The 11,580-nt window shown below is 44.1% G+C and overlaps 1 protein-coding gene across 14 annotated transcripts in view; it reads right to left on the bottom strand.

Moving 5' to 3' along the window:
• Kalrn (kalirin RhoGEF kinase) overlaps positions 1–11,580 on the bottom strand; it is a 700,573-nt gene that overhangs the window by 28,394 nt on the left and 660,599 nt on the right. For all 14 annotated transcript variants that reach the window (XM_017800540.2, XM_029568193.1, XM_029568189.1 and 11 more), the window contains 4 exons: positions 6,263–6,290; positions 5,642–5,813; positions 3,548–3,669; positions 2,788–2,919 (listed from right to left, as the gene is read on the bottom strand). In XM_017800540.2, the coding sequence (XP_017656029.1) occupies positions 2,788–2,919; positions 3,548–3,669; positions 5,642–5,813; positions 6,263–6,290 (454 nt within the window). The remainder of the gene's footprint in view (positions 1–2,787; positions 2,920–3,547; positions 3,670–5,641; positions 5,814–6,262; positions 6,291–11,580) is intronic.

The raw sequence follows: 11,580 nt of genomic DNA, 5'->3' as shown, positions 1-11,580 counted from the left end.
CAGAAGGGCAAGTAGTGGGGAATGGCTGGGGGTGCCGACAACACAGCAGACAGTAGCAGGGATATCAGAGTATAAGGGCTCTAGTGGGGGGAGTGAGGCTATGGGAGGGTGCTACCTGGGAAGTGGGTGTATAAATAAATTAGAAAAAAAAATCTTCAAATCATAAAAATTTGCTCCTTAAAAATTAGTAGATGTGAAAAACATTACCACTGAAATCTATCTGATGACTTTATATCCATGTTCAGATGCCAAGGAGCTCAGAAAGTAATCAGCTGTGACTAGTAATAATCAGATATATAGAGATTAGAAACGCATGTGCATCTTAGTGTCAATTGTATTAAAAATAAATTTTTCTGCATGAAACTGTGTATTTCAATAATGAAATGGAGATCTTTTTTAAACATTAAAACCTCAATGAAACAATATATTTTAAAATGAAATGCAGATGTTTCTTAAAGGTTAAAACCTCATTCAATTTTATGTCTTATGGGCTTTATACAGAGTTCAATATTGTATAACTGTATTAATTCAACTGTGAACCTAAAAATTTACAGTCAATTTTGAAAGAGATATATCTTAGCTCTGGAAATTGTTATTGAATATGTCAATGCTGTTGTAATGAAATGCTTCTACTTATGTGGTTATTAAATAAATAATTAAAATAAATAAATATATAAATAAACAAAGGAAATAAGAGGGATTCTGTCCCTTCACAAATGTGCAACTAGGAGAGTAAACAGTGAAGTTCCAGGAATATGGCAACATAAGTAGGTTGGAAGAAAATACAAATCAGCAACACAATGAGAGAAGATTTGCCTTTGGAAATTGAAGCAAAGATGGAAACTAACATGTATCAAGCAGTATGTGCATATGAAAATATTACAGAACATGTTGCTAGACTAGAATTCTCTTTTAACTCCAATTGAAATTCACAGAGAGCAAGTAGAGTAGGGAGTGCTAATCTCACTTGACTGAGCCTCAGAAATACCAGAGGCTTTTCCAAAAGAACTTAGTTTCTGAGATGAACTAAGAACTGAACATGGAAAATGTGAACTGTGTGAAAATGGTCTCCTGCCCGGCAGTCACACCTTTGTGCTGGTCTGGCAGCCCCAAACTACAAATGGCTTAGGCCATGCTTAATACAGAGAATTAAGATAAAAGAAATGGTAAGTAAAGTCAAAAAGATTTTGGCTGGGGCGGGCAAGCCGCTGCTTTCGGTTCAGCTGTGCAATTCATAACTGTTACTATGCATTATCAATAAGCTGGGAATGCTTTTTAAAACTACAGAGCTGGGTCTAAATAACCACATCAATGGCCAGCACAGCATACTCCATTGGTGCAGTAGTGGCACTTTTGTCTTGGGGGCAATCAACAGCTAACTAATTTGACTAAAAGCCCACTCAAAGGGAGGAAACTCAAATATGGTACTGTAACATAACCTAATACACTATGGCCGGAGTGGTCATAGATCTTAGAGAAAACCCCAAAACTCTCACATCGCTAGACTAATGTGATTTCTTACTATGTGCAAAATATGTATCCTCATATTACAGACAAATATCCCCGTTACCACTCATCAAAGAAGCTCATTTTGCAGCAATCAGAGACTAATACCAAGTACCACAACTGGTCACACATGGACCTTGTTTATGAATTGCCCAGGCCTAAGGGACCCATCTGCAATGCAACCTCTACACCTAAGGCTCACGGAACATAGAACAGAGGTAAAGAAGAGGACACTAAGGAATCAGCTCTCAGTAATGAAGCTTCCTCATGGAGCAGAGGGCCAGGAACACAAAAGGTCACATATGGCCAAAGTGTAGAGATCAAGAGTCTGCTAAATAATGGTCTTTGGATAGGATCCCTTTATTAAACTTCATCCACCCAAGGATCAGGGACCATCGGGGAAGAGGGAGCGGAGAGACTGTAAAAACCAGGGAGGATGGGCATGATCATATGGAAATAGAGTCCTACAAGCACCTGGGAACCTGTTCATATGATTCTATGGCAAAAGTGTCAGCATACACAAGTCCCATGCAAACTCAGGCAGACAGTAACCCAGCATAGAACTGGGAAAATGAACAGCAGACCCCAATCTTATCTAAAGGAATGTTGGGAACTGGTTGCTGCTAGATGAGGAAGAGCTGATCTTCCTAAAACAAGGGACTCTAGATAGGCTGACTAGACTCAGTGGATGGACTTGCACTAGGGAATGGCTGAGGGCACTGACAACACAGTGGGCAGTAACAGGGGTGACAGAATATATGGGCTCCAGTCAGGGTGGGAGGGTACTATGGGAGGGTGCCATTTGGGATGGGAGTATAAAGATGATTAAGATTGTTTGGGATGTTCTGTATGAAATACACACACAAAAAAATCAATTATATATATAAAACTACAGAGCTGGGTCTAAGGCCAGCATTGCCTCTTACTAACTACAACCCTATGTTTCCCAGCTGTTTAGGGCTTAGTCTTCTCATGTGTAAAGTGGACTCAATCACCCCTGTCTGTGTGATTGAACAGGGCAAGTAGGGGGATGCAATGAAGATGTCCCGGGACCCAGACACTGGGCCATGATGGCATTGGGGAGGTTTACAGTCCCTCAGTGAAAACAGCTGCCAGACATTTGAGAACTGCAGTCAGGTGCATTTTGTCTCGGAGGTCTTTCTGCTAAACCCACAGTACTCATTAGGAAGGTTGATTCCAATGGACTGGAGGATCTAAGTCTCAGGTTCATAACGCTGAAGGCTTTCTGAGAGGAAATGAAGACAGAACAGGGCAGCGCACCTTCTTCTCGGTACTCCACGGTGTACCCCGAGATGGTGCAGTTCCCAGTGCTGGCTGGGGGCAGCCAGCGGAGGATGACCGAGGTGCAGCTCCTCTCCTGAGCGATGGGGCGGTTGGGGGCTGCAGGAACACCTGTGGAGACAGACAGCAGAGCGGGGCTGCTTCTCAGAACCCAGGGTTCCACATTAAAGTAGCAAGGCATGTGGGAAAACAGACCCAAACTGTCTCCTATGCGGACCATGACCTTGCCCATGTAGCACACCTTTCTCCAGGCCCAAGGGAGCCCTGGGAGATGCTTCTTACTGCCTGACATTCTTCTTCAAGTAAACACTAAACACAGAGGAGGAAGCTGGTCAGGAACTGTGCATCAGACTGGGGTAGGTCGCAGACAGCTCTGAGGAGACCACTCTCTTCCCATTGGCTAGGACTCTGCTTTGGATTTCCCAGCAGATCCTTTCTTCCCTGAATATCCTGGTTGTGTTCACTTAAAATGACTGATACAAATTCCTAGACTCAGGGAGCAGAATGGTGGCAGCCAGGGCTGTGGGGAGTGAGGGATGGGGAGATGCTCTTTAATGGGAACAGATGAGGAAAGAGCTGTATGGATGACTGGCTGCTATAGTGGCACACACTATTCTTGATACCACGGAACTCTACACTTAAAAGTGGTTAATATGGTAGGTTTTATGTTGTGTTTTGCTACAGTTTAAAAAACTTTAAAATAGCCTATTTAAGCAAGAGAGCACACAAGAGACCTTACCTTGCACTTTAACTGTAGCTGAGGTGGATGCAGTTCCGTGGTCGTTTGTTGCTATGCAGGTATAAATCCCGCTGTCTTGGGGCATCAGGTTGCAGATCTTTAGGGTGATTTCTCCAGAATCACTAGAGACACCAATGGATACGCTTCAGACTCCAGGAAGGAAGACAGTTGAGGGATAGCTAAATGCCATAGGGGGGTGGCACCTGGTGTGTGGAGTTGGGAGTGCCTGCCTCCAGTTCATCCACCTCGACACTTGGGTGAATACCTTGCCTCTATATCTCCATTTTCTTTTTGGGGGGAAATGTTTCTGTTTTCACTGTCCAAATTTGTGTAAATAAGGGACAGGATAGGAATGAAAAGTGATATACGATTAGCCTTTAGCACTTCTGACAGAGATTTCTCTGGAGATCCTTGGGACAGATTATCTAAAAGAGTGACTATAAGGCAAGGACCATAGAAGCATATCATCTATGGCTCAGACTTGACCTGTGATATAAAGGTTTGACATATATAAAATGCTATAAACTACTGGTTGCAATGTAATTCTTATTCCATGTTACCACTAGTAACTTTGTGCTGTAATAATTTGTCTCATAAATCAACAATGAATGATAAAGCAGATTCAATAGTAAAAATGTTCAAGTATTTCAAATCCTACATGTAGGACCTTCAAAACAGTAAGTGGAGGGCTGTGGAGGTGGCTCAGTGGGTAGAGTGCTTGTTGAACAAGCATTAGGACCTGAGCTGGCAAAAAGCTGGGTATGATGGATGGTATGCCCCTGTAACCCCAGCTTTAGCTGGGGCAACAGGGAGACCCTGTCTCAAACAAACAAACAAATAAGGAAATGAGGTGGAGAGCAATAGAGAAGGACACCTGAAAGTCAACCTCTGACCTCCATATGCACATGTCCAGGTCAGTGTAACCCCCCCCCACACACACACTGTACACACTTTAAGCCAATTGATGAAATCTGCTTGATTCTAGACATTTCTATAATGATTCTTTTTTTAAAATCTTTTTATTATTTTATGTGTATGAGTATATTGCTTGCATGTAGGTAGGTGCACCTACATGTACCCACAGAAGTCAGAAGAAGGCATCAGATCCCCTGGAATTGAAGTTAAGGACAGTTATTAGTTGCCATGTGGGTGCTGGGAATCAAACCTGGGTCCTCTGCAAGAGCAACCAGTGCTCTTAACCACTGAGCCATCTCTCCAACCCCAATTAGTGATTCTTAATGTGTTACGGCTACTACTACTACTTGTCTGCTTATAAGCAACAATATACCATGATGCTCAGGGCTTTATGTGGAGAATCATGCCTGTAGCTTGACTTTCTATTGCACATTTTTTTTTTTTTGAGACACGGTCTCCCTGTAGCCCCAGTTGGCCTGGAACTCACTATGTAGACCAGGCTGGCCTCCATCTCACAGAGATCCACCTGTCTCTGCCTCTCAACTGCTGGGATTAAAGGAGTATGCCACCACATCTGGCATATTTGCATATTTTGGGAAGAGTCTTTTTATTTTTCCTTCTCACAAAGTAGTTCTTAAGTAAGGTATGAATTATATCACAGTTTCAAAGCATCCTGACAGGCAGAAAGCACTCGAGGATGTCCAAATTGGCTTCTCATATTTCTGATAGCGATTTCCCTGGGTGTCCTAGGGACAGATCATCTAACAGGGTGACTATAAAAGTACTTTGTATCTATGGTTCAGGCTTGATCTGTATTTTGTTTACTGTAGGTCCATCAGTGTTTCTTTCTAGATGGTTCCTGTTGGCACCAGGTGTGCCTCCCTGGTGCTGGGCAGTATACAAGATGCATGCTGGCACAGTCCAGCAGCTCAGGCTCAGGGGCCAGCTGCAGAGTAGGCAGCTAAGGCCCTGCCTAAGAATCAAGCACAGGATGCTCTAGGGTGGAGGAAGCTGAGCCACCCAAATTTTTGACTCAGTATCTCCCCTAATCAAGGCTAAGTGTGTGATCTGGAACAAGTGCCTGATGGCTCTTTTGGAGTAGCCAGTAATCCAAAGTGAAGATGCACCCAGGTCTAGCCTCTGGATGCTGCAGGTGCTGATACTGTGTGATCCACTTACCAGGAGGAGACAGTGTATGTGGCTGAGCTGTTGTCAGTGTCAAGGATGTTCTGGTCTGGACCCTTCCAGGTGATGGTGGGCTTTGGCCGCCCACAGACTTTGCACTGTAGCATCACTGTGTCTCCGAGCAAGCAGGTCACATCCACTAAGGGCACAAGGAATTCTGGGGCCACTGTGATCAAATAGATACACATTCGCATCACTGACAATAAACTTAAAGCAGCCATTTTTAGCATAGTCATTTCATCCCCCAAAATGTAACATAATGATTCAATTAGCTTTCAGCTCAATGTTGTTATATCATCTGTGCCCCTTTATTTGAAAGCAAAGTTAGAAAATATATAAAATAAAAAGGGGGGAGTTCCATGATGGTATAATCCGTATATAACATCTGGGAACATTCTGCTATATAGTCTTTTAGGCTTTACATAAACATACTTTTTACCAAAACTGAACCCCCTTACACATATTGCCTGTTGCAGTCTTTTTTGCTAACTAGTTTATCATAAATATTTTCCTTGTCAATACAGAATTGCATCAGCATTGCTTAAAGTCTCTACCCTAAGGGCATAATTTACTTAGCCAAACCCCACATTCTCAATTCTACCCTTTGCAACTCACCTTCTTGGATAAAATTTGGATTTAAGATCTGAAAAACACACACACAAAAAAACAGAAAATTGCTTGAATACTAAATTACTAGAAGAAAATAAGAAAACTTTACTGAATAAAAAGCAAGTACCATTTGGGGAGATGATGCCAGGAGCCCCCCCTGTCCCTGTGCTGTTATGGATGACCATGGTCACAGGATCCCAGATTCAGCACCAATGGGCACAGGATTACTTCCTGTTTAATCTGGCTTCTGGGCAGATTTATTGCCTGATGCTGGCTGTGGCCACCTTTCTCTCTCCTCTTTGTTGCCCGTCCTCCTTTCCCTGGGCAATCCCACACCCCTCCCATTCAATGCATTCTTAATCATTGCCAAACCACTGATTCTTCCCACACATTTCTGACAAAGACAAAGGACATGAGAATAATCAAACTGGGTCATTGCAATGAGCCCACCCAGTGGTTTCCTTCCGAATATCCTCCCTCTTCCCCCCACCCTCAGTTGAGGGAACTTTGTTTTAAGTAGTTAAATGCAGATCTTCACTGGTTGAGGAAAAAGAGATGGGGTCCTGGCTGTCCATCTGGTCCCAGCCCCACCTCTGAGGCCCAAGCTTAAGGCTATAGAAAACCCCCTGACCTAACCCATTCTCACTTCTGTGCCACTCGAGTGAACAAATGAAGGCTCAGGCCTACAAGTGACTTGCCAGTCCCATGACTGGTTTGGGGAGAAGCTGCTAGAGCTCTCAGTACACACCACATGGCCTTCCCCAGCACACCCTGATCTCTCAAAGAAAGAACATTCTAGTAGACTAGCCATGGTGGAAAGTTAGACCTTCTTGAGAGTATGGTCACCTTGATCCATCCCCCTGACCTTTTGTATCGTCTCTAACCAGACAAAAGCAAACAAGCCATAAAATCTGGCTTGTGAAAAAGCTCAGGCTTTAGTGTCTGAGAGGCTGGGGTGACCTGTTTCAGTCAATGTGATTGCATGTGCATTACTTTGCATCGATTAGTATCAATTTCCTCCACTATAAAATGGGAAAAAAACCCACCTACTGCAACATGCTATCACAGAGATTAAGCGAAATTATATGCATCAAGTGCCTGGCACAATGCTGGACAAATAATGAGTATTAATACCCATTCAAATGAAGATGCTCTAATTCTAATCATCTCCCTTCTAAGCAGCCTGTGTTAAAGAGCCTTACTGCAGTTTACCCTGCAGGGTTCTTTCCTTCCTGAGGAAGGTGGAAAACTCAAGTGCTTTACAGAAAGAATAGCGCAGGTGTGGCCTTCGCACTTGTCCCCTGTATCTGCCCCTGCCTTATATGAACATGCATGGTTTCTGTGTGTTCCTTTCCAGAGGGACATGCAGGAGCCATAAGGAAAGATGTGCTTTCCTTTCTGAGGGTCCCTTTTGAACACAAACTGCCCATTTATACTCAGGTTTTTTCTTGAGGTGGGCTGTAGAAATCCTTGCAATGCTAATTCTGGGATGGTATTTGGACCTCTGGCATATGCAGTACCCTCTGCTAGTCTGAAAAAGGCTCAAAGTTTCTTTAAATCAGGGGTTCCCACACCTTGACTGAGGTAGCTTTAAAAGCAAAAAAGATCAATCAATGCCTTAGACCTCATGTCAAGATCTCCTGTTTGAATTGGTGTGAAGTAGTGTGCAGGCATTTAGGGAGGAGGGTCCTGGGGGTTGGACCTATGGCTCTGCACGTGCCAGGCAAGTGCTTTACCACTGAGCCTCAAACCTTTTTTATTTATTTTTAATTTTGATATAGGGCCTTATTAAGTTGCTCAGGCAGACTTTGAATAGGGATTCTCTTGCCTCAGCCTCTTGATTGGTGGGATATAAGCATGTGTCATTATGTTTGGCTGGCATTGCTTTTTTATATGAGTACTTTTATTCTTTATGAATTTCATACATGTATCCAGTGTGATGATCATATCAAGCCCTACTCCCCCCCACATCCACCTTCCAACTTCATGCCCTTTTTTATTCATAGTCCACTGAGTCCAAAGTCCAACCAATGCTGTCCATCTGTGCATGGCTACAGGGCCTCCACTGGCGCATGGGCAACCAGGGGCCACTTCCCTGAAGAACGCTGACTCTCCCTTCTCCAGGGTTTTCAACAGCTGATGTTCCTTAGCTAGGGGTTAAGTGCTTACCTCTGTCTATGCTGGATTTGTGACTGGCTTGATTCTGTGCAGGTCTTATGCAGCAACCACAGCCAGTGTGAGTTAGTTCATGAGTGCAATGGCCTGACATGTGCAGAAGGCACTATTTTACAACAGTCTTTCTGCTGACCTCTGGTTCTTATCAGCCTTTCTGTACCCTCTTCTGCAATGTTCCCTGAGCCATGTGATCAGGGGAATGTTTCATTTAGGGCTGAGCACTCATGCTCTAAACTCTGACCAGCTGTGGGTCTCTGAATTAATCACCATTCAAAGCAAAAAGAAGTTCCTCTGAGGAGGAATGAAAGCTGAACTCATCTGTTGGCCCTGGGAGTTAAGAGGGCATTGGGTTTTATAAAAGGTCCTTCAGGTGGCTCACTAGGCAGCCTAGTTGGAGGACCCCTGCTGAATACTCCCCTCTGTCCAAGGCGACAGATCTGCAACATGCCAACTTCCTGCTCCTGAGGCTTTTGTGAATGGGGGGACACATGGGAGGATGTGGTAAAAGCCCACACCTAAGAGACTCCTCTATGTCAGAACATTCTGGGCCATGGTAGAGGGAGGGATGGAAACTTTGCTCAGGGTGAGCAATTAACAACCATGGCAGCACCACATCACCTGCAGGGGGTGTTAAAGGGACCATACTTACATCAACCTACCTTAGGCAAGGTAGGTGAATTACATCTGGGTCAATTATTTGACAGCCAAGGAAAAGGAGGCTAAGCGTATTTTCAGATGTTAATAGTGGCTACCTCAGGGCTGGAGCTTAGAGGTGGCTCTCTCTCTGTTCAAGAAATACTGGTTGAGCTCACATTCTGTTCCAAGACCCCTGTATGGTTTTGTGGATACAGACAGACTCAGATACAGACTCTGCTTTCAGGATTTATAAAACAGTACGCTGCTTTTAAGTGGCATTTCCCTTTCTTTTCTTGCCTGAACTTTCTAAATATTCTGCAGTAAACATGTTTCACTATCATAGTTTTTTGTAAAGAAAGGTAGAGTAGGACCAATGAGATGAAGCTCTTCGGGGATGGGAGCCATTTTCTACTCCATGCCCTAGTACCCTCACCCAGGATTTCCCACACTATGGGCATTTGTTATATATTGCTGAATGAGTTTTTGACTTTTGACCTCATTTAGTTTCTTCCAAGAATTTTAGGTTCATAAATAGAATCTCAAAATAGGATCAGAAGATATATAAAATAATTAATTCTGATAAATATCTAATAATATTTGACTAGACTCTATTTGCAAATAGATGGAATGCAAACTTTGGAAAATGATTTTACTTTTTATTTTTTGATCTTTTTGAGACAGGGTCTCCCTGTAGCCACAGCTGGCCTGGAACTCGCTATGGAGACCAGGCTGGCCTTGATCTCAGAGAGATCTGCCTGCCTTTGCCTCTCAAGTGTTGAGACTAAAGGTGTGCACCACCAGACTGGCTGGAAAATGATTTTAAAACAATACAATATATAGCCTCTGAGATTGTTGGTTCTTAGCAGCATGCTGTGACAGTGGATGGATGCTGGGAGCAGACAGCACATGTGGTGATGAGGCCCTGGGTTAGTGACATTCTCTGGTCTTGGACACTTGGGCCTCAGTTTTATATGTAAATTGGGAATAATAATGCCAACCTGGAAGCATTGTTTGATGGTAAGTACTCACTATTTGGTGGAGGGTTATTGAGCTGACCCTTGGTTGGGTAGAAGAACAGGAGGGAGCAGGACAGACATGCTCACTAGCCTCCGTGGGCCAATAAGCCCAGTAGGGGAAGATGGAATTCAGTGAAATTTGCATTTGATGGATATTAATGAGCAGCCTTCCAGAGACAATACAGCGCTAAATTCTACTCCATCCCATTCCTCTACTCAATCAGAAGGACCCTACGATAGAAAGGACTTGAGCATGTTGCCAAGTCTGTTTGGTGGCCTGTACTTCCCACTATGATAGGGATCCCCAGGGAGCAGGACATCAAGTCCCTGCCAGCAGTCTCAAGGCGGAGACAGATAACAAAGGAACAAGTAGCAGCTTCATACATTTCATATGTATTTGAGGTGCTGGTATAGAAACCAGGACTTCTTGCATGTTAGGTAACCACTCCACCTCAGAGCTACATCCCAGGCCCTATCATAGAAGCTTAGGTGAGGCTTCAAAGACAGGTACTGTGGCAGTGCTTCTAGGAGAAAATATACTAAGTGGTTGCAACAAGAATTTGTCATGTTCCTCTTTCTCATCACAGAACCTCGACTGGGTTCTTTATGTTATTGAGCATTGTGATATAAGAATGTTCCTCACTGGCTCCAAGTATTTGGACACTTGGTCCCCAGTTCGAGGCACTGTTTCGGGAGGGTCATAGAACCTTTAAGAGGTGTGGCTTTGCTGGAGGGAGCACATCACTGAAATGGGCTTTGAGAGTTCATAGCCATGCCCATTTCCAGTCTGTCTCTCTCTGTATCCATGCCTGCTTGAAGATGTGAGCACTCAGCCTTTTGCCCTGGCCACCACTGCCACCATGCCTCACTGCCATGATGTTTTTTTGGGGGGTTTTGTTGTTGTTGTTGTTGTTGAACCTTGAACCCCCAGGCCTTGAACACCTGCCTCTGCCTCTGAGTGCTGGAATTAAAGGCATGTGCCACCATGCCCGGCTTTTGGTATCCATGCCTGCTTGAAGATGTGAGCACTCAGCCTTTTGCCCTGGCCACCACTGCCACCATGCCTCACTGCCATGATGTTTTTTTGGGGGGTTTTGTTGTTGTTGTTGTTGTTGAACCTTGAACCCCCAGGCCTTGAACACCTGCCTCTGCCTCTGAGTGCTGGAATTAAAGGCATGTGCCACCATGCCCGGCTTTTGTCTTTGCTTCTCTCTCTCTCTCTCTCTCTCTCTCTCTCTCTCTATTGAACAAGAAGATGGTAAGAGGACTTCTTTGTGAGACTGTGAAGTTGAACCAATCAGAATGTGTACGTGCTGTGTGAATGGAAGGCACTGTTCATTTCCTTTGTTACAGCTGCCCCTTTCCTCTACAGTCTCTCCTCCTGCTACACACCTCATGAGGTGAAATCAGGAGAAGAAATACAACACGTGTGTGATATCAAGTACGTAACCAAAGCTGTTAGATCAAAATGAAAATTCCAGGAGACAAGATGGAGGC

Source organism: Nannospalax galili, unplaced genomic scaffold (genome assembly GCF_000622305.1).
Source record: "Nannospalax galili isolate Female #2095 unplaced genomic scaffold, S.galili_v1.0 scaffold18, whole genome shotgun sequence".
NCBI lineage: Eukaryota > Metazoa > Chordata > Mammalia > Rodentia > Spalacidae > Nannospalax > Nannospalax galili.
The sequence above is the reverse complement of the archived record's forward strand: the minus strand, read 5'-3'. Positions and strand labels throughout refer to the sequence as shown.